Genomic DNA, 22,086 nt, shown 5'->3' with positions numbered 1-22,086 from the left:
CGTGAAATAGCCATCATCCCTATACTGTAGCTAGAACGCGTGTTTATACATTGTTCCCATTGTTTTCTACGTCCTAGGCTTGATTCACACGGCCGGATAAAAGTCATCGCGCGCAGGTAAGCTATTTGTAATTCGCGGAGATGAGCGCGCTTAGTACATCAGTTGATAGTAATAGGCTGTATACCAATGGTCTATACAGCAGAAGCTTATTACAACTAACGTGATATTACGTCATCGAGGTAACTTTTCATGGCAACACGCAGCAAACAGATTGACGTTTAAGTAAAGGGGGTCAACCGAGATTTAGCCCCACATTATTCCGGAACTAAAGTCTCCGGTAACCGAATTTGTCTGCAATTTTGCAAGAACATTAAACATGCTAGAACATTCACTTTCTAGTGGCTTATCTGTTTTTTGCACGTTGTTGGTACTGCTTATTGATATAGGAGCTTTCATGAAAAGCCAAAAAATTTTGCCTCGTCAATATCTTTACCAGAAGTTGAAACGCGTTTGAAATGTGCTATATTGACAGTGATATCATGGGGAACATTGCTAAGTAGTCATTACGCAAGATGTATATACTTGCATCTGATACCCGCTCCAGGCGGATATTGCGCTTTATACATATGTATAGAGAGAAAACCACCATCTCTCTATCTTACCTTTGCTCTCCTTGAATCGAAAGCTCAATATTGACCTACAGACCCCCTGCATGTTAGACTCCAAGGTATCTGATTTCAAGACCGCAATAACTATATGTTCATGATTATGAATGTTATTGAGTTGATACGAGATTTTTGGTATAATTTCATTTTATTCTATTTGACTAACTGCTTTTGACACATTTTTGGCTCAACCTTATCGCAGATAAATCCGAGCGGATCTGGTACTTTACATACTAAGAGAAAAGTGCCTGGTAGGCAGTGAGCTTCGATAGTGATCTCAAATTCTAGGTGATCTTGGATCAAAGCCTCTTGAATAGAACAAGGACATCTATGGAGTGGCAATAACCTCAAAAACATGCGCCTGTAAGTTTATAATATGTTGGAGTATTGTCACATCATTTTCCCGTCCTTTGTCTACAAACCATCAAAAAATTGGAAACAAGGAGTAATTTATGTAAGTTTGTATTAAAGAAATAAAGAGCTGTTATACAATGCTATCTAAGGGATTATAACTGGAGCGATTCTCCGAATGTCTTTACCTCTTTGCATTGCACTTCATTGCGCGGACCACAAATTTTGGGTCATCTAATGAAAACCCGATTCCCTGCTTCGCCGTGTATGTGGCTCCTCGGTGTCGGATTCCCCGAATTCTTCTTGAGAACTAAATAAATCTCTCTTTGAACCTGAAAATTTTTGGTTTGTATGACCACGGAGAGGGTGCATCATTTTGCAAACTCAGCATTTGGCCATAACCTAGGAAATTTATGTCCGTGGATGATTCGAGTTCTAAAAAAGATCTACCATCCTTTTTATTCTGCCTCTCCCTAGGCTTCTACCTACGATTGATAGTTCTACTTTTCCAATTCATCCAGGCATCAGAGATGACCCCCACCTTCTTTGCCTCTAGCCAAGCATTCTGGTATTTTCGAAGTTTGTCCGAAGGCTTGTAGTCTGCAGAAATGAATTTTGGCACGTATTCGCCGGGGCTACAAAGCTTTTGACGCTCTTCTTCATCATGCCTAGCTTTTCGGCGGTGTCTAGAGAGTAGTTAGTGATCATCTAATTTGTTTTAATGATGGAGCTTGAGAGAATGCTCACGCATTTAGCAATTCCACTTGATCCCAGTCTATTCGACAAGTCTTGGAGGTATTCCAGGAGTTTCTTAAACCTTGAAATGTTCGGCGAGGACGACTCTCATAACAAGGATCAATGACTTTCATCTCTTCTTCGGTAATCGTAACACGTGGATATTTTGATTCGTGGCTGTTGAGATAGGCTGAAAGCCCGTTCTTAGATGGCTCACCATTCTTAGCTCTTTTGGGTGCTGGAATCGCGCCGCGGACCTTGACGTTTTGAGCGCATGATTTTGCGCTTTGTGGCTTGAGATTTTCCGTTCTTTGGTGCTTTCTGCAATTAAAAGCTGGGTCATAAAACCCTTTTGGCGGCAGGGCCAAATCATCATTCATGAAACCCTGGAACGTCGACTGAAACTCGGGCAAAAGGAGATGTTCTCGATTCATATTATCAAAGGTGCCACGATTCATTGCCTGTTGATCGAACATCTGGACTTCCTGTTCCCCAAAAACTTCAGGTGTTGGCCTGTATACACGTCCGACGTTCAGATCGCCAAGTGTTGCAGGAAATGCACGATCTTCTGATGTATTGATTTGTGCGCGCTTTCCTTCAGTCGAAGATTGGTTGTCTTGCGCATGGCTCATGGGGATCCACTTTCTGGAATCAGCAGGCCCAACTTCTAAGTGATCGTTCCGAGGCTCATGCGGAGGCTCGTATTCCATTTCTGTGTAGACATGTGCAGGAGTTTGATGTGGACCCATAGTATGCTGACAATACTGGGAATTCTCAATATGTCTACTGATTTCAGATCCATCCCTGACTGTACATGCCATTCCTGGGTCGTAAAGAGGGCTCCGAAATGCCACCGCCGTTGCGTTTGCTCCTGTTCCATCTCTCGCTACACCAAAATTGATGTTAGCATCTTCAGAATTGTTTGTATTTATACCAAAATAAATTGGATTTGATTGTCTCTGGTCTCGGTAATTGATTTTGCTTATGTGTTGACCTCCTGTAGTACCAAAACTTTCGCTGGTACCAAAGTTGTTGACCGTGATGGGCAATTCAGTGGCAGGACCAACTGGAGCAGTACGGGCAACCTGGAAAGTTGGGGCTTGCACCAGTAAGGCGGGAGCATCAGGTCTCAAACTGGCCATCAATTTTGGTTCTACCTCTTTCAACGTTTCTGAATCCATGTCCTCGAAATTGGAGTTGGTGTTCCAGGACGGGTGCGCACTCGGAGAGATGTTACGCCGACGGTCTCTGGTATTTTCCTCGCTTGATTGAAGCTCAGGGAATGTGTTTTGTTCGAAAACCGGCTGTTGTGCTGGAAAGTGCTCGTTCATTTCATTCCAGCCATCTAAGACAGGATAGGGTTCACTTCGCTCTATATGGTTATTAGCTAGACATTTTAAAGTAAAAAGATCACGGAATTTACTATGTTGATCTGGCACGTCTGGATAAGATGTGCCAAATTCTTTACCATTAGCCAAAGAATAACACTGTTGCCCGTCCAATGGAGGAATCTGGGTTAGTGATGTTGCTGGAAAGTCTAGCCATCGTGGTTCTTCATTGCCACATGCCGTAATGTGTGGATCAACATAATTATCAGACCGACGATACTGTGGTGGTGGCTGCAGAGTTTGTTTCGCTCCCCATTGCTGGTCGGATGCCATGCTGCTGTCCATATGTCCGGAAGTTTGTAATTAAGGGTGTACTGCGAAATATGATCAACCTTCTTTGTAGGTTTTGGAGAGTCTTTATCAGATCTTGTCTGAATTTCCGACGAAGAAGTTGTTCGAATGTATGTGGAGACCTTCAGAATAGTTTTATTGATGAATCTTTGTAAGTAGTTTCGAAGTACTGTCATTGTTACATGTCAATATGAAACTATATATATGCGCATAGAGATAAATTTTCTACGGCTGCTGGGTCAGCGACCTTACTTTGCAATACGGTATATTTCATCTGGAGATATTGATCTACATCCTGATTTGCATGATAGCCTTGCATAAGAGAGGCACCGTAGCAAAATTTTGAGGAAGTCAAGATACATCTAAGAAATTACTTTATGCACGATTTGCGCATCTGCACAAATCACGTTTTGTTTGCTTACGAGAAGGAAAAACTACGATTAGAGAATTATTGCAGCTATCAACGCTTGTCATCAGATAAGATAGTATGAGAATTGAAATGTTTGGTCAAATTTATGGTTGCATTTGACAAAATTTGACAATGGTTCAGCTAATCTGACGTGTATAGCACTTCCTGGACCCAGAAGAAAGGCTGGAAGCCATCGCCGCTTTCAATGCTTTGATATTTCCAGTAGCGTTGGTGGTGTCTAGGAGCTGAAGTTATGAAATTACAAGCTTTTTGAATAACCCAATAGGCTAAATAGCGGCTTCTGAATGCTACGCATGACTGAAAATGTTCCATTCTTCACTGTCCTGTTGCCTCGTTCCTACACAAATCCTTCACCCGAGGGCAAGGAACTATATTAAGGCAAAGTTATGGGATGCACCTTTGATTGTACAATATTAAATGGCTTGGAAGTATTCACAATGCATTTAATCCCGATTCAGCTAGCTCTAGCCCTTGATTTTATAGAAAATTATTACTAGGTATCTATCTACTGCCTAAAGAGTCGCGCTATGTGATCAAATTAATTGATTCTGGAGCATCAAATATTCAAAAAACTCTGTTTAGATGCTAGAGAGAGCTAGAAGATCGGGTTGTATGCCGAATTTTGACATTACATGTAAGGCAAGTGAGTTGTAGGGGGTCAGTTCGCGATCGAGGGCAAGGGCCAAGAACGAATCAACACAGGGTTCCTAGTGCTTTGGATCGAAATGATAGCAAAACTGGGATAGTATTCTCCCTTATTCTTGACCTTCCTACTTTTGTTCAACCATGCGCTTTGAACTATACGTAACAACCGATTAATTAGTGCCGCATCCAAAAACTACACGACGGTTGAATATTTAGAAATAATTTCTTTGTCTGATTCTCCTTGATTCTACTCGATTGATGTATTAAACGGGTCTAATAGTGATATCTGGACATATTCCTCTCTGAGGGAAAGTTGTGTGATTCCATAGTGCATATGAGCTCTAGTAGCTCTAGCTTCCTGCATTTGGAAAATCTCAAGCACTCTGCTCAGGGCCAGAAATTACTTGAAATTATTTGTAACTATTGGTAGAAGTATTGGTAGTCAAATGAAAGGAGGAAAAGTAAAATTCCATCGAAAATACTTTCCAGCTGAAAGTTCTAGAATCTACTTCCCCATATATAATTCGAATTTAAAATAGAGTCTTTATAAATCTATATTTTCTTTCATAAACATAAATATTAAATGTTTTTCTCAATATTGAATAAAAGTAATAGACTTTTTTTAGCAGCAAAGAAATTGTTGCTGACAATGAACATTTATGAAAAAGTCAAAAGAGCATCCTTCTTCGAAGTAACTTTGCTTCAAAATTCATAGGAGTTTGAATGATTGCAAACATGTGATTTATGATAAAGTGGGATGGACTGCTGCCTGGTGGCTGGAAAGGGTGGAGTTAGTCATCAGCTTATATTCCAACAACAATCTTCGGATCACGCCCATGCTTTAATTCCTTTATGTTCGTCGGAACTCACAGTGCCCTGAATTCGATTCCGAGATGGTTTTCCCAAATTTTAATCCAGTTATTCTACTCGCACAGCCTCAAGATACGCCTCGCTTAGCTGCTATCACTACTCGGGCCTTCGAAGCAAGCGATACCATATTTCCTCTTATATGGGGAAATACTGCTCCCGGTGTTCATGATGCCGCTGCTCTGATGTTATTCAAACCGTTGCAGAGTGATACAAAAGTTACGTGGTAAGTAGAAATTGATGGGAAGATCGTGGGGTATGCTCGGTGGCTTTTGCCAGTTGGCTCAAAAATGACAGCGTTTAAACCTGATAACGGGGTTGATGGCAAAATAGAGGAAAAAAGCGTTGATATTGAGAAATTTGATGGAAGTGCCACGGCTCCGATCAAACAGAAGATGTATGATGGTTGGGAAACACCTGCCGGAATGAGTTTTGATCTATTCATGCGAAAGGTGAAGGGTTCGATTGAGTGCAAGCAACGTGATTATGATGCGGAAAGAGACATAAGTAAGCTAGATTTTTATCCCTCCTCATTCCTCTTACCCTGATGTTTTTGAACTACAGTGCTTATAATCTAGTGCTCGATCTATGTTTTGTGGATCCAGAATACCAGAAATTAGGAATAGGAAAGATGCTGTTGCAATGGGGAATTGACATAGCAGACAAACAAAGCAGTAAAATATGTTTGGTCAGCATGCCGCAAGCTCGGAAGTTCTACGAAACAGGTGGATGGGTTTTAAGGGAGAACTTAGATATAGATTTGGGGGCACATGGAGGGAGTGGAAAATATGGGAGGTGTTGGATGATCATAGAAGTCTAAGAAATAAAGTACGGAGTGCCGGTAATATTAATCCATTTTTGGTTTGCGCTCCATGGCAATACCCAACGATAGAGGACGTTAATTGCTAGTGTATACTTAGCTTGAGACATTAAAACAGTATAGCAGCAGATCATTATGCTACCCAAGTCCCTGATTCTCAAATATTCTGTTTACTAAGACAAGATATTTAAGGTGCATTTACTTAGGATAGGTGTCAAGTGTTAATAGCACGTCGAATATAACGTGACGGTAGCGTCTACCCCTCTGAGTAAAATTGCATTGAATAGTGCAACATAAATCCTCGGGCGAACTGACAGACATAGCCCTATTGATTTTCAATAATGCCAGAGAAAGCTACGGCTACTACGCATGATAGTTCTAAAGAGCAAATAGGATAGCAGAAAAGGGAATCAAGTGAACAAGTTTACCGTGGAAGTTTGCCATATACACGAACTATGAAAGGGCATATTCAAGAATTCAGTAAGGGACAATCTGAATACTAAATCGAAACCAATCTCATAGCCCTTAAGGGGCAGAAAACTAGTCTAGTCCACGGAGATTTCCTTTTTTAAGCCCAGGGTTTCTCCGCGTACCACCTGGGACTAGCATGAACCCTTTCCAAAACCTGAGGCATTTGGACTAGATAGTCGACGGGCATTCCATTTTAGACCTATAATAACTCAATATAAATATCAAAAGCAGTTTTAAAGTCGTTAATGGTGTAAAAAGGGGTTCAGATCCGTCTTCGTATTCAATCGATTTTAATCTCTCGATACTTGCCAATCCCATGGCTTCTAGCTAACCAAGTGTAAGCTCAATCTATTCCTGCGTATTACACGACTGCGTTTTGTTTTTGCAAGTTGCCGGGTCTATCAATGGCCCCGCACTTTCACGTCCCCAGATACTATAATACATCCCCCAGACTAACCTGGGATGAGATGGATGATTGAAGTTGTAATAAGAGGAAACATTGTGGAGGGCTTTTGCCATTGCATCAGTATGACAATCTACATGCCAATGATCATTGAGGTAATTATCCATGTGCAATAAGATATTAATAACTTCTCTGATCTTTCTGTCAATATCTTTTAACGCCAGCTGGGTTTGGTGAAGCGAGTTGCGCATTTCGATTTCACACACGATTCGACCTCGTTCAAAATCATTCTCAAGCCAATCTTGCATATACCCAATTATTCCATTGCGTTGATTGGTGTCAGGTGCTGACATTGAAGCTTCATCCGAGGACAATGTACTTGTACCACGCTCTACTGTGGATTGGAGCACTCCACTTTTAGTTTTGGCCTCTTCGAATAAATTCATCAGTCTTACACCTCTCGTCAGAGCTTCAGTCAATCCTACAGATCTGTGAATCAGAAGATACTCGTCGAGTAGGTTGTATCCTTCTCGTAATGCTTTCAAATATTCGAGGTAATTGGCTTCAATTCCCATTCTTCCAAAACCGCAAGCAAAAATGTAACACCAATAGGAGCTTTTGCCTGTATGCTGACTGAAATAATCGGTTGAAAAAGTTGCACCATCCGTAAAATTCTGATGTCGGACATTTCCCCCTGAGTCCTCGATTAAAGCGTTTGTTAGTATCATTGCGTCCTCCGCGTGCCGACGGATACTATCATAATAATCTATGTATTCGTGATATATTTGGTCCTAAGTAATTTGTAAATCCTCAAACAGACCTAAGAATTTGTGTGCTAGTGGAATGTCTGGTAACTCCTTAGCAAAACGTCGGGCTACCGAAAGCGTGTCGCCCGGGAATATATCTAAGTGTCCTTTAAGTGTATTTCCTTCCCTTTTGGTTGCATAATATACGACATCCTTTTGCAACAGCGGAATTGCAGATGTAATCTTCGGATCGGTTCCTGAAATGTCTCCAGTGTCTCCGAGGACACTCTCGTCTCGGCGAAATAAGGCAAAATAGGTCAAAATCGATCCGATTATAAGGCCGAATCTTGAAAATATCAAATTTTTGAGTTGAAGTCCTAGATTCCATTGTCTAGGATATCGGCCGAAAGGATATTGAGGAGAAACAGGTGGCGTAAGGGGAGCTGTGTACACATCTTCATCAGAGTCACTTGGACTCTGGCTGTGTTGCCTCAATCGAGTGACAGTTCCTCGACGACTATGGATTACGGTGGCCATAAAGAAGGGGATAATGCGAGTATGATATATTGGAGGTTATGGTCTTACGGCTACCTTCAAGTTGATGTTATTGATCTGACCCAAATGGATCGAGGGATGAACCTTCAAGAAGTGAGTAGCTGCTTGGTGATGAGCGCGAAGATTTTTCGCTTGATTATATTGGTTTCAAGTCAAAGGCATGGTTGTCGAACTTTAATCGCTTCTTTGTGTGTAGATTTTCCTTTGAAAAGTGGAAATCCTCTGTGGGGATTGACAAACATTCCAAGAAAATGTGAGGAGCTTTCATTTTTGTTTGATGAAGTCGGGACGCTTTTGGCGTCAAAGAACAAGGGGTTCGAGAAAACGTTTACATCTAATATTGAACACTTGAATTTCCCAAAGTTTGAAAGCTTACATCTAAAGCCAATCTGCTGATTCAGATTATTGGATACCGTGTTGTGGATGGTCCCAAGCGAAAATCCTAGGATAACCTTATGGCTTCAATTGCAATGAAATAATTGACTAGAATTACGGAGAGATCTTCAGTTAATAGAAAAATGATAGTATGATGAGCTGCCTACTGCAAATAAACGAAGATGGACTTTCGCTTAAATACTTGCGTAGAATTCCTCCCCAATCCAAATGATTGAATGTAAAGTTTCACAATGATCAATAAAGCAGGAAGAAGTAGAAGAATTTTAAATACTATATGATGTATATGTTTTATCTACAAGGAATACTCGATATGTATCTATCTAACTCTATATAGATTAAAGAAAATACTTGTTACGACGGCTATCTTCTACGCCGCGTCACATGACTAAACCAAGGTAACGTGATTAAGTCACGTTATGGACCGCTGAGGAACGCTGGCTGTCCAGGACCGCTGCGCGGTCCTGACTAGCCATAGGCATGAAGGTCTATATAATCAAGATGGATTTCCTTTGTATAGAGCTTCGTGCTCAAGATCAATCATTTAGTATACTCTACTATTAGTTACGAATAGCATATTATTATTGTCATTACTTTAAGTCCCTACTTGACGCCTAGTTATAAATCTACCTCGAGAGCCTAGAGCACTTCCACGTGATATAGACGGCTATCCTCGTAACAATACTGGTCTGGCAACATAATTAAAATTGAAGCTTCCCAAGCTTTCTAGCAACCGTGCATTGATATTGGCCACAATCCGTTTTTACACCAAAACTCACTCTTTTAGTTTATTTTGATTGAAAGAATTATAAGTTTTGAAATCAAATTCTTAATAATTCAAATTTAAAAATTTGGAAATTTTTATTTTTATATAATTTGTTAAAAGGAATGACCTCACACAGGTGTTACGTGACGGTTGTTACCCACTAGTGGCTCACGTGCACTAGCCCTTTATATAAAGACCTTACTTAGAATCTTCTTAGTTCTTTAGTTTTAGATTCTAAGTGATTGAATTGACTCCGTTTACGACTTTTCCGTCACAACAGGGAATAGTGGGAAGCTGATAGGGCAGAACTGAGGTAATATTGGTCTAGTAGGTTAATCTCTCTTCTCAGTTCTACGGAAGTGCGAAGCTCTCTGTAAGAGAGCTTCTCAATCTAGTCCTAACAGGACTAGTGCCCTGTGCACGTGCTACGCAGGAACCATTCACTTTAACATAATTCTTCTTTTTTGATTGATATATTTCTATTATTTTAAATTACTAGATTTTATTAATTTTATTATAAAAAGCAAATCAAAATTTAATCTCATCTAATCTTTTTCAAACTTTATTGAATTAATTGAAAGAATTATAAAATTATTTTATTGTCTTTTAATTATATATTCAATTTAAAGTATTTACACATACTCAAATATTTCAATCATTTACAGTTGTAAACACCAATAAAGCAAAATTAAAGTTACCAATAATATATCATTCAGTATATAATTATGTTTTATTAGATCGATAATAAATATAACTAGCATAGGGACATATGCGGCTAGGTTGCCATGATCCTTTCTCCTGGGGTGTTTTCACCTCAAGTGGGATCAAATCACACCCTTAAGTATTGGTTTTAACCAGATCATTGATCAACTTCTTCTCATCGAAACCCCACCTACTCACATCCATCTGCTCCTGCCAACCCTGTTTATCGCGCAATTCTTGCACTAAACTAAAATATCTACCCATATTGAGGTTAAAGCCCAGAACACTCTCACTCGCCGCCATAATTTGGATATTGAACGTGATTTCCTGAAACATGATTCCGTGGCCTCGTGTTCCCAAGTCTAAAGATCCGTCGCGGCAGCATTTTCCAACACAACCATAAATATGGAAGAATGCATGACACATCTCATGAACCAACACACCAAACAGACCTTTCAGGACTTTTCCTGACATGGGCTCGAGCTTCTCGTTAATGTAGATAGTGATTGTGCTAATCGGATTGAATCGACATTGTAGCTGACCATTTCTAGCCCTTTGGAAAATAGCATTGGAGTCTTCGGATGTGTGACCCTTACAACCAGGTATCGTAGCGGCACATGTTTTGGAAACGATAAGAATGACGTGCCTCTCCAAGGTGCCTCCGAAGAACAAGCCATCGAATATGTGAAAATATTTTTCCAGGACTTTTCTGATTGGTGAAAGCTGATCTGGATTAGTGGAATTGAGGATATCTATCTCTTTCCACCTCATAATGGCTTCTTTTTGAATATCGCTTAAGTTTGGACCAGTGGGCTCGATATACCTCCAGACAGCGCCAACGAGACTTGCGGGTCGATGTTTGAAGAGCTTTAGGTTGTTCAAAGTCAAAGGTCGACGAAAAAATAGTCTGGTCGAGAGTTTATCTGCCTTTGGGTCGGTTCCTTGAAGGATCAGAGCATGTGGATAGTAATGCTCCTCTTCTTCTTGCTGAGAGAATTCATCTGATGCAGGTTGGGTTCCACAAAGGATTCCGGCGAGACATTCTGATACAGTTGATTCTCTCATGACATGAGTTGAAATCTTTGAAGGTGATTGACCCATCGTGTACGTTTTGCTGATAATTTATCAATAAAATTCGAATTCTAGGTGTGGTATGAGATTTTCTGATGACGAGAACTTAAGGTAAGGAGTTCGAGTCTGCAAGTATGTCAATATATATAGTAATTGCCATCACTGAGGCACAATCGTCCCGAGCACTAGGTACCGCAGCTACTGTAGTCATGCACACATTCATGATACCACAATCTGCCATTCCAACCGTATTGAATGGAGCCTAGGTAAATCAGCAGTACAGACAGGCACACCATTTAGCCGTATTATCTACCAGCATCTAAATCCATTATTTCCTTCCCATTAAAAGGTCGGCCTTACGGCGGATCCGCTTCCGAAGGGGCTCAGAAATCAGAGTAGAATTAACTACTCGAACTTTTTTCAGCTTGTCTCAGCTGATTTCATGGGAAGGGTACGACAGTATTGCGAGAAGCGTTGGGGAACTAATTCAAGCGAATATTGGAACTTTCCAGAAGTTGTATTGCAAATTCGAAAAAATGAGTATGACAACCACACTGTCACGATTCACCATTAGGATTGATGGTGTTACGATGGTAGCAAACTGATTAATTAGGAGAGCTTAGGCCTTGTGCAAACACGATCAGATTTCATCGAATTAGTATGTGATCTTGGTCACCTGAAGATCGTGTATGCACGCACCATCAGAAATCACGTGATAAGGAGCCCTAGGAGCTTCGTGCCCAACTTAGTTATCAATTAGTTTACCTACATTCTATTTGATCTAGTAACGAATTCACTTTCAAGTGAATACCAGTGATAAAGCCTTAACCTATAACTATCAACCGACGAACCTTAGGCAGCCGCTGCCTTTAGTACAGTATCGTTACACACACTTCTCTATACTCTAGAGCAAATTTCAGTGATTGAAAATATTCTCAACTCCGCAGCTAACCTTCGCTTTTGGCACTATTAAAGAAGCCAACAACCACATCGAAATAACGGCAACACATCAGATTCTCAACATCAGCCATACCGAGATTTTCTTATCGTATGGAGTAAATCAGTCATACCTATACGTAAATAAGTGCCAAAACTTTCACTACAATACGTTCGAAGCATGCTCAAGTGAAGAGCAGACTGTGCTTTATGCATATTGCCACAGCCGAAGTGATGGCAAAGAATATTATAGACGTGGCAATACCTCACTAGACAGGCTTTCCGACTTGTGATGTTTATTGAAGCTTTTGCTCTACATAGTTCTTCAGCCACGAGATGATCCGCGCTGATTGCTTTCCAGTCACTTGAAAGGCCAATATCTTAAGTTATCAGATCCGAACTATAACACAGCTGAACACATTCGTTCCATGCACATGTTTAATGTTTTTAAGTTAGAGTCCAAAAAGTCTTGAGCACCATCTAGAAGTGGCGTACGCCTAAGATTGAGAAATTTTCTTATTTTAGTTTTATCTACCTGTTGTAAAAACCAGAGGTTGCCGTACTTCTATAGTCCTTATAAACGATCTATGTAATATCTTAGCATCGAAATAACTTTTCGAAAAATTAGCTTGAAGGAGCTGGGAGAACTCCTTTAACACCTCCTTTCTGTCCAACTTCCCGTGCCGTCACGGTGACTGACAAATCCTTGCTGATGTTGATCATGACCTCGACCTTGCTACCCTTTTTGACACCCTTGATCGCGGCCTCGGCAAGGACATTTCCGACCTTCCAGATTCTCTCACGTTGCTCCTCTTCTTCCTCTTCGCTCTCATCCTCCTCTGAATCATCCGAGTTTGCGTCCTCTACCTTGGCTCCGTTGGATTTAGGTTTTGGCTCTGGCTTGGTGACCTTGATGTGCGATCCTCCCTCGACAATTTTGACTAAAACATCACCACCTTCCTTAGGAGCGGCAATTTCGACGGTTCGGCGGGCTGGAAGAGCAGTTTCGGCAGCAACGATTGGTGTAAAGACACCCTTGTCACTCTCGCCAGAGATGGAAAGGACACCAATGGCATTTGTGATATGTTGAACAGTGGTGACGGCAGCGTGAGTAGATTGCTCAATATCCTGGGCGTCAAATTCTTGAATGAGAGATGCTTGAAGCGCAGCTCCACGGGCTTGCAATTCAGATGGGTTGATCGCAGTGGGGCTAGTGGATGGGGCGAGAACTGTGGCGTTAGGGTATGTGTATTGGACATTGGATGCGATTTTTGGGGTGTGCGATGTACCACCTGAAAGAATGACCTCGTCAATTTCCAGTGCATCCAATCCAGCCTTCTTAACAACGCCTTCAATTAATCTGTTGAATCCATCGAAGACCTTGCGTGCGATAGTCTCATATCTAAGTCTGTTAATGGTAGAAGAGAAATCGATACCTTCTGCCAAGCTCTCAACGCTGAAGTTGGAGTTTGTTCCGATACTAAGTGCTTTCTTAGTAGCCTCGGCTTCCAACTTGAGTTTTGCGAGACTTCGAGCATTCTCACGAGGATCGATTGAGTTCCATTTGATGAATTCCTTGGAGAAATGGTCCATCAGGACCTTATCAAGGTGAACACCAGCGAATTCATAATCATGTGCAGTTGCTAGGATGGTATACATGCCCCCTCTTGATGCGATGACTGCGACATCAGAACGAGTTCCTCCAAGATCAGCGACGATCACATTTTTGTCTGCGACTTTGCTCTCTGGCCTTGCGTCATAGGCCAATAAAGCAGCTACTGGCTCGTTGATGAGTTGTAAAACCTCAAGACCAGCGTCATTTGCAGCCTTTGACAATGCTGCCTTCTGGCTATCTGAGAAATTTGTTGGGACTGTGATAACAGCTGAGTTGATTTGCTTTCCAGAAAAATCCGATGCGGATTGTGCGAGACGACGGATTACTCTGGTTGCGACTTCGGAAACGGAGACAGTCGATGGCTCGCCTTCCTCTTTATCTTGAATCTTGAATGCGATCGTGCCGTCGTGGTCCAAAGGATGTGCTGAGGCATGGCAGTGTGTAGGATCTATCGATTTGAAGCTGTGCGTAGTGCGGGGCAAAATGTTAGCCATCTTTCACCATTTTTGAAAGTACAGCCAGGATCCAAAAGGGCAAGTATAATGCATTACGTACTCTTGTCCGAGGAAATCTCTGAAATAGGCAACGGTGTTTCCGCTGTTTCTAATGAGTTGTTGCTTGGCCTGTTGGCCGTAATATTCGTCGCCGTGGATATAAGACAAAATGGAAGGAATTTGACGATCTACAATCGAAGTTAATCAATCTGTCCCCTCCATTCCGGTTTGTCTGTTCTTGTGGCATGAATACTTACCACCATCCTCATTGGCAATAACTTCGGCTTTATCCTCAACGGTAGTGTAGGCAATTGAGCTGTTGGAGTTTCCGAAAGAGATACCAATGGCATTTCTCTCTCCAGCAGTGCCGTTTGATGCAGGGATTTCAGCGGCCATTTTGGGAAATATGAAGGAATATGGAAGAAATTCAGAAATATATTCAAGCAAAGAAAAGACTTTGACCCAAAATCAAAGTGGTGATATCTTTCTGTGTAAATGTCCAACGTAAATGAGATCCAGAACTTTTTTACTTTTTTCAAAATCGCATAACCTTAGAGAATTTCGCTAGCGCCACATCCATCTTGGTTAAGCCCCCACATTGACAGACGCAAGGCTGAGAAAACTGCAACATTTATTTCTCGGAGTGAAATATAACCTTACAGTACTCAAGTAAAACAGTCAATACACAACAAACTCAAGAATATCAAAGACAACGACGATACTTATAGAATGGTCATAGAGTTTTACAAGCCGATATAATCATCCCTTTACAACATCACAATGTCAACAGAAACCTTCGTCCTTCCGGGCGATCATATTGCTCCAGAATTATTACCTTCTCACCCAAGTTTACCTCTGAAGCTCGGCCCCGGGTTAAGACATATTCCTCCAAATACAATTACTTCAACTGTGGCAGGGCAGTTACAGACAGACTCGAGGAAGAACGCGATATGGGTTGAATTCAATGCTGGCAGAGTAAGAGAGCAAATCACAACTCCTTGTACCTCGAGAGCTAATATTTTCCACAGTACATTCCAACAGTAGGAGACCTCGTAATTGCTTCCATTAAAAAGTCAGCAGGAGACGTTTATTACGCAAATCTTAGCGATTTCACATCAGACGCCAGTCTACCAGTACTCTCGTTTGAGGGAGCTACGAAGAAAACGCGACCGCAGCTTGAGAAAGGCTCATTGGTCTATGCAAGAGTTACCCTTGCCAACAAACATATGGATCCGGAACTAGAATGTGTATCAGCATCAACTGGTAAATCGGAAGGTTTGGGGCCATTGGAAGGAGGGATGCTTTTTGACGTTTCCCTCGGTATGGCAAGACGGATGATGATGTCTCGCCCAGCCGATCAAGGCGGTTTGACGATACTTGAGGAGCTAGGGGAGGCAGGCGTTTCATTTGAGATTGCCGTAGGAAGGAATGGAAAAGTTTGGGTGGATAGTAAGTCGGTAAAGACTACTCTGGCCATAGGGAAGGCCCTGAGAGAAACGGACGAAAAGTGTCTGTCACCAGAAGATCAAAAGAAACTAGCTAAAAAGCTAGGACGCGACGCTTGAAAAACGATACCCTAGGATAGAATAATTACGCCATTCAAGTTTTTCAATGGCTGAAATAAAAGCATGATGGACGATCCCGTGCCAACATTCCTCCATTCCAGCCCTTACATGTATGATACACGACGGCAACCTTTTCCTCGCACCCGCCACCCAGCTACAATACCCCTTACAAGCCTCAATCATAATCTATCTAGGTGGCTTTGTGTTTCGTAGTATGGCGTTTTAGAGTTACAGATTCTGCCAGGCTTACATTCTTTGGAAATGTACGCACACTATACCAATAATCAAGCGCAACGCATTCCTCTTACCTCAAATCTTTCACCAACCTTGCTGATTGATCAACACAAAGTGAAACGATGAAGCTGGGAGGCAAAATGGGGCTCTATACATTGAAGATGGATGTACAACACACTAAGCTCCTTTCTCATACAATCATTTTTTCCCACCATGTTTCGTTTTACCACTACATTTGCGTTGGCCATTCTCTGCCTCACAAAATCATCATGTTCGAGACCTATATCTAAGCCCGAGAAAGGAAAACCTTGTAAGAAGTCTCTGATCTCTTCAGTGAAAACAAAACTAACGTTTTTCAGTCGACATTAACCCCCAAATTCCACCGAGGCTAGACGCAGTAGGAAATGTCGGTTGCAGTACCAATGCTGCGGGTGTTGATGTCAATCCCATTCACCTGCCCTTGATTCCTTCTCCCAACATCAAGAAATCATTTCAAGAAAGGAGCGTAGAACTGCCGTTGAGCGGCAGAAGTCTGAGGATCAAACGTGCGGTTCCTCTCTTGGTAGCAGGGTCCATCAACGGGCAGAGCTTCATACCTCTACCCACTTTGGCTGTGGATGCAGTCACAACAATATCGTCAAATACCACAGGTCTTATGACAGCTACATATTCATCCATCCCAAGCTGGTCAACCGCAACAATGTTCATTTCAATCAGCACATCGTCCGATTTTATAGGTCCTGTGACAGCGATAGATTCGTCGGTACCTAAAACGTCAAGTGCCAGCACGTCTACCTTAACAGATACTTCTATAGAAACAAGAAAGCTCCATACACATCATCGTACATTAGCAACGATGCCTCCACCTACTATTATCATAGAACCTCACCCTCGCTTGACGAGTTTGCCCAGAATGACACATACACATCATCGCCTTTCAAAGAATTCCAAAGTAATTCAATATGCATCGGCACATCCTCATCCGTTACTAGTTCAAACCGAAACACAAAGGTGGAGAACAAAAACAAAGCCATTCAAAATTGCGTCGCATGCATCTAAGTCAACGTTGACGTGGATCTCACCTCCCCAAACAAGATTTCCCATACCACCGCCTGCTCCTATGTCGGTACAGAAGACCACCTTGGAAAAAAAGGTCTCGGCCAGTATATCCTGGAAACGTGCTAGTTTGCATCCGCCCGCCGAGACTCTGTATCCTCCTGTCATCGAGCGCGGCCTACCAAGCAATGCCTGGTACAATGATGAATAATGCCGAGATGGATTTCATGAACTGCCTATTTCCTTTGCGTCTTTTACACATTTTGCTATTGTAGACTGCTATTTGTCTGGCCTGGTACCTACAGTTATCAAGTCATGATAGTCAATTGTTAGCATATAAAAGCTAGAGAAGCGGCTAGGCCCGATTTGCATTATCAATAAGTTGAGTACCCCACTTTCGGACCACCCCTCTTTTGGACCACCTAAAATCTTACCCCATTTTAAGCACTACCTCCCAACTTCATCTTTAATAAATCAACAACCACTTATTCAATTGATATAAGATTTTAATACATTATCAATTAAGCTATGACAAAGCCTTATACTGAAGATGATATTGCTGCAGCACTTTTTGCGATTGCAGGAGGCATGTCTATGCGTAAGGCTTGCTCAGAATATGGTATTCCCCGCACCACTTTACACAACCGTATAAATGGCCACCTTTCACATAAAAAAGGTGCACAAAACCTACAGAAGATAGCTCCTGTGCAGGAGAGAGCTCTAGCAAATTGGATTTTAGTACAGGAAGCCCTAGGAACTAGCCCTACCCATCGTCAAATACGAGAATTAGGAGAGTCCATTCTCAACCTCGAAGGAGGTGATTTATCTCTTGACAAGCGATGGATACATAGTTTTTTGGAAAGAAACCCAGAGATTAAGACTAAAAGGCAATATAAAATCGATAATGCCCGTATCAATGGTGCAACTACCGAAATTATAAGCAAGTTCTTTGAAAAGTTGGATTTACCAGCAATTAAGTATATCAAGCCCGAAAACAGATGGAATATGGATGAAGCTGGTATAATGGAAGGCCAAGGTCTCAATGGTATGGTACTTGGGAGTTCAAAGCGACGTTTTATTCAGAAAAAGCAACCCGGTTCAAGAACGTGGACCTCTTTTATTGAGTGTATCTCAGCTACGGGAAGAGCACTTTTACCTTTGGTTATATTCAAAGGTAAAACACTTCAACAACAATGGTTTCCCATTAAACTTGATAACTATGAAGGGTGGGAGTTCACTGCTACAGATAATGGGTGGACTACGGATTCTACAGGTTTGGAATGGCTAAAAGAGGTGTTTATACCACAATCAGCACCAACTCGACCGAAAGAAGCAAGACTCCTTGTTTTGGATGGGCATGGAAGCCATGAAACCACTCAATTTATGCTTGAATGCTTCAAGAATAATATACACCTCTTATTTTTACCACCCCATACATCGCATGTACTACAACCTCTTGATTTATCAATATTTTCACCTCTGAAAAAAGAATATCGATACCACCTCAATACTCTCGATTCATTGACGGATTCTACTCCCATTGGCAAAAGAAACTTTCTTGCCTGCTATCAGAAAGCTAGATTAAAAGCTTTAACACTTCGAAATATCACTTCTGGGTGGAAGGCTTCAGGTTTATGGCCTCAAAACCGCGCTAAACCTCTTTTGTCCAGATTATTGCTCGAAAACAGTAATCAAGAGGTTGTATATCAAAATCCTGTTTCAGATGATGATCCCGAGCTTCAATGGAATATACATTCATCTTTTATTGCATGGAAAACCCCTCAAAAAGGAAGTGATATTCGAAAATATGCTGATATAATGGAGAAAGTTGATGAGACCGATATTCCAACTCGCCGGCTGCTTTTTCGAAAGATTCAAAAAGGATTTGATGCTAAGGACTATGAACTTGTACAGTCCAAGAAACGAATAAAGCAATTGGAGCAAAAATTAGAAGAGATTATACCTAAAAAAAGAAGGATGGTAAAAACTAGTCCAAATTCGAGGTTTGCAGGGATAGAAGCTATATATCAAGCTCAAATTGAAGCTGGTGATCGGGAAATTGAGATAAAAGACTCTGATAGTATTTATGAAACTGACAATACAGGGGATTGTATTGAAGTTGAATAGTGGTTGAGTTATTGAAGTTTAAAATTCATATATATATATATTTTTAGGTGGTCCAAAAGAGGGGTGGTCCGAAAGTGGGGTACTCAACTTATAGATTATATGAAAACATGCATTGTAACACTAATGACCTGATAATAAATGACCTCTCTTGTAAAGAATACTTTGCAGTAGTCGTAAGTGCTCTCTGAGTGTTTACCTCCCCTCAGGCCAGAATATCTGCAGTAGTCCTTCATTCATAAAATTCTAGTGCTACATTTTTCTTCATCGCAGCGCACTGCCAGAGTCTCGTTTCGTATTCCATTTTGAATTTCGCATATCACCCATACCCAACCCCTTAAAACTCTGTTCAAAACTTCCAATCCATCATGAACCCCATCCTCAATAATCGTCTTGACCTGATTACCCACCACACAAATAAGTTCATCATCATAGAAATCTAACCCATGACCTTGCATAAACCAAAATAAATTAGGGTATCCTTGCTCAATAAGCCAAGCTTCGGTTTCCCGGCTATTCCTAATTTGCCCTGCAATAGCTGTCATGGAGAGATTTCCTGGAGGATTTTCTCCGTCAAAATTGGCAGGTTGCATTTGTCGTGGAAAGTCCTCATCGTCGATCATTCCTTCGCTAATAAGTGCTTCTCTTTCTGCGTTACGTCCATTCTCGTATCTCGTATCATCTTCTATGTCCATTTCTTCGGTATCATCCTCAATACCAGCACATATATCTCGTGATTTGAGACTCATATCCACCTTGATTGAATTCCCGACAGCTTCCACGTCATTATCATTCCCGTGATTCATCCCAACATACTGCATATATTCTTCAAGGCAAGACCATCCGTGACTGATGAGCCACTCGTGGATTCCTTCATCTTCGCAGCGGATTCTATAGGTTGATTCGAGTCTTTCTTGTTCGCGAGCTGCGATTTGGAGTTCTCCTACGTCTTTCTCTGTGACGGCGGGGCATTCGTCTTTCTCTTCTTCTTCGCCTTTGCGCTCCTTATTACCTTCCATTCCATCACCATCATCTTGATAGCCCTCCAAGACACTCTTGACATCTATCATGGCATCACCAAGTATCTCCTCCTGCTCTCCGTCTTTTCCCTCATCTATCCCATCCATTCCATTCATTTCACCATTACCCTCCTCCAACTCCTCAAGTTCCTCCAACTCCTCAAGTTCCTCCAATTCCTCGTCATCAAATACCCCATCAACCTCTTCCTTATTCGCAAATGGATCGCTACCTCTATAATCACGAAGCAACTCTTCCGCTTTCATGTAGTCCTCTGCACTCCTAGGATCATAACCATAGGTCACCATGAAATCGTGAAAGTTCTTCCATCCTCTTTTGTTGAGCCATTCGAGTCGTGGGAGTTCAAATTTAGGTGTGTGAAGCATTCTTGCAGAGGAAAATCGGTGGTTATATGTTGGATCTCTTAGGGTGTCTGGATTTGATTGTTTGTTGTTTGGAATTGGTGTGGAAGTATGATGATTGTGGAAATTTGCTGGATAGGGGATAGGCGATGGCTTTTTGGGCATAATTTCAAAAACCTCGGAGGTGTATTGAAAGGATATTGACTAATTGGGATGGAGATTTCTGTATACAAGTCACTGTTGGAGGTGAACGAAGGATGGATTTGGCTACTCCCATCAAGAAATAGAATCATAGATCACAAATTTGCCAGAATCAATATCAGGAAATTTCCTATGGCCTAATATAAATTAAAATGTCAAACTTAAATTAGTAGGCTTCAAACTTTTTAGATGTTATTGAATTGCTAAATTCACTTCATTTCTCATCATTGTACTATCTATCTCATCTTACAGAATCCCAAACAATCCCATAAAGCATGATTCAAGTGAATACTAGTATATGTGCCAGGGCATCTCAGGCTCTGAACTTTGTAGATGTGTGTGGTGTTGCCTTGATATTTATTCAAACTCATCAAAATTCGCAAATTTGCCAAGAGCTTTAGTTGAATAACTAGTTGGTGGATTGTATATAACTAGTTTCTAAATCTGACCTTTTGCCTTTAAGCGCCTACTAGGTGATAATTTATAAATAGTAGAGGTGCTAACTTTAAGAAAACTACTATAGGACCGATTATATCGAGTCTTTTCAAGTGGTCTTAGGTGATTGTTAGAATTAGGGAGCGGTGTGGCCGGATGAAGTTTAGACGGGACGAGTTGGTTCTCTCTAATGGCTTATCCATTTTGAGCTAATCGTTCTTGAATGAGTTTGCTGGTGTATTGGACTATGGAATTACCTAGAGATATGCGCTGAATCAAGTTCCGTCTATTTTGATGTTCTCGTTGCTGTAAGGTAGGCATTTTAATGATTATCTTTGCTTTTTAAGAGATGTGCTTTGAGAAGGACTCTGATTTCTTATAATTTCTTGTTGACTGACATTCTAATATTTTGACTTAGCTGTACGAGTGAGGGATTAGACGCTCTTTTTTAGAGCTAGTCTACGTAAATTTGTACGGCTGACAAGAGAACTTCATCGTTGTACACTATTTGTTCTACAAACGATTAATGTACGGAAACAGCTGACAGTCGTATTAAACCTCATAATTAAATCACACTACGTAGAGTAAAGTTTTGCGGTGTGAAATCCATGTTAGATACCAAGGCTTTCCAGAAATTCCAAGGAAAGAATAGCTCGATGCTAATCAATCATCAAAGACCCATAATTTATCGTTCAAAATTAAGGAGAGGTTTCAAAACCAAGCCAAGATCGGCTTCATAATCGCAAAC

The 22,086-nt window shown here is 41.2% G+C and overlaps 9 protein-coding genes across 9 annotated transcripts; 4 read left to right on the top strand and 5 right to left on the bottom strand.

The window, feature by feature from the left end:
* Window positions 1–325: 325 nt before the first annotated feature.
* SS1G_09284 (predicted protein) lies at window positions 326–3,606 on the bottom strand (the record flags this gene model as incomplete). Its single annotated transcript, XM_001589513.1, has 7 exons — window positions 326–351; window positions 663–697; window positions 832–898; window positions 1,506–1,702; window positions 1,764–2,637; window positions 2,686–3,123; window positions 3,351–3,606. 7 exons carry the CDS (start codon window positions 3,604–3,606, stop codon window positions 326–328), a joined length of 1,893 nt encoding a protein of 630 aa, XP_001589563.1.
* Window positions 3,607–5,662: 2,056 nt separating this feature from the next.
* On the top strand, window positions 5,663–6,192 carry SS1G_09283 (predicted protein; the record flags this gene model as incomplete). The annotated part of the gene is made up of 2 exons (XM_001589512.1): window positions 5,663–5,879; window positions 5,951–6,192. The coding sequence occupies 2 exons, from the start codon at window positions 5,663–5,665 to the stop codon at window positions 6,190–6,192; spliced, it is 459 nt and encodes a 152-aa protein (XP_001589562.1).
* A 602-nt stretch (window positions 6,193–6,794) lies between these two features.
* SS1G_09282 (predicted protein) lies at window positions 6,795–8,349 on the bottom strand (the record flags this gene model as incomplete). The annotated part of the gene is made up of 3 exons (XM_001589511.1): window positions 6,795–6,831; window positions 7,121–7,760; window positions 7,887–8,349. The coding sequence occupies 3 exons, from the start codon at window positions 8,347–8,349 to the stop codon at window positions 6,795–6,797; spliced, it is 1,140 nt and encodes a 379-aa protein (XP_001589561.1).
* Window positions 8,350–10,363: 2,014 nt separating this feature from the next.
* Window positions 10,364–11,329, bottom strand: SS1G_09281 (predicted protein; the record flags this gene model as incomplete). The annotated part of the gene is made up of 1 exon (XM_001589510.1): window positions 10,364–11,329. The coding sequence occupies one exon, from the start codon at window positions 11,327–11,329 to the stop codon at window positions 10,364–10,366; it is 966 nt and encodes a 321-aa protein (XP_001589560.1).
* A 1,530-nt stretch (window positions 11,330–12,859) lies between these two features.
* On the bottom strand, window positions 12,860–14,740 carry SS1G_09280 (hypothetical protein; the record flags this gene model as incomplete). The annotated part of the gene is made up of 3 exons (XM_001589509.1): window positions 12,860–14,312; window positions 14,406–14,532; window positions 14,602–14,740. The coding sequence occupies 3 exons, from the start codon at window positions 14,738–14,740 to the stop codon at window positions 12,860–12,862; spliced, it is 1,719 nt and encodes a 572-aa protein (XP_001589559.1).
* Window positions 14,741–15,124: 384 nt separating this feature from the next.
* Window positions 15,125–15,909, top strand: SS1G_09279 (hypothetical protein; the record flags this gene model as incomplete). Its single annotated transcript, XM_001589508.1, has 3 exons — window positions 15,125–15,319; window positions 15,373–15,793; window positions 15,896–15,909. 3 exons carry the CDS (start codon window positions 15,125–15,127, stop codon window positions 15,907–15,909), a joined length of 630 nt encoding a protein of 209 aa, XP_001589558.1.
* Window positions 15,910–16,356: 447 nt separating this feature from the next.
* Window positions 16,357–17,202, top strand: SS1G_09278 (predicted protein; the record flags this gene model as incomplete). The annotated part of the gene is made up of 3 exons (XM_001589507.1): window positions 16,357–16,453; window positions 16,503–16,902; window positions 16,959–17,202. 3 exons carry the CDS (start codon window positions 16,357–16,359, stop codon window positions 17,200–17,202), a joined length of 741 nt encoding a protein of 246 aa, XP_001589557.1.
* Window positions 17,203–17,727: 525 nt separating this feature from the next.
* SS1G_09277 (hypothetical protein) lies at window positions 17,728–19,333 on the top strand (the record flags this gene model as incomplete). The annotated part of the gene is made up of 2 exons (XM_001589506.1): window positions 17,728–19,179; window positions 19,304–19,333. The coding sequence occupies 2 exons, from the start codon at window positions 17,728–17,730 to the stop codon at window positions 19,331–19,333; spliced, it is 1,482 nt and encodes a 493-aa protein (XP_001589556.1).
* A 339-nt stretch (window positions 19,334–19,672) lies between these two features.
* SS1G_09276 (predicted protein) lies at window positions 19,673–20,867 on the bottom strand (the record flags this gene model as incomplete). Its single annotated transcript, XM_001589505.1, has 2 exons — window positions 19,673–19,721; window positions 19,768–20,867. 2 exons carry the CDS (start codon window positions 20,865–20,867, stop codon window positions 19,673–19,675), a joined length of 1,149 nt encoding a protein of 382 aa, XP_001589555.1.
* Window positions 20,868–22,086: the final 1,219 nt, after the last annotated feature.

This window comes from Sclerotinia sclerotiorum, genomic scaffold, assembly GCF_000146945.2.
Source record: "Sclerotinia sclerotiorum 1980 UF-70 scaffold_13 genomic scaffold, whole genome shotgun sequence".
Classification (NCBI taxonomy): Eukaryota; Fungi; Ascomycota; class Leotiomycetes; order Helotiales; family Sclerotiniaceae; genus Sclerotinia; species Sclerotinia sclerotiorum.
Note: the sequence above shows the minus strand (reverse complement) of the source record. Positions and strands in the feature narration are given on the sequence as shown.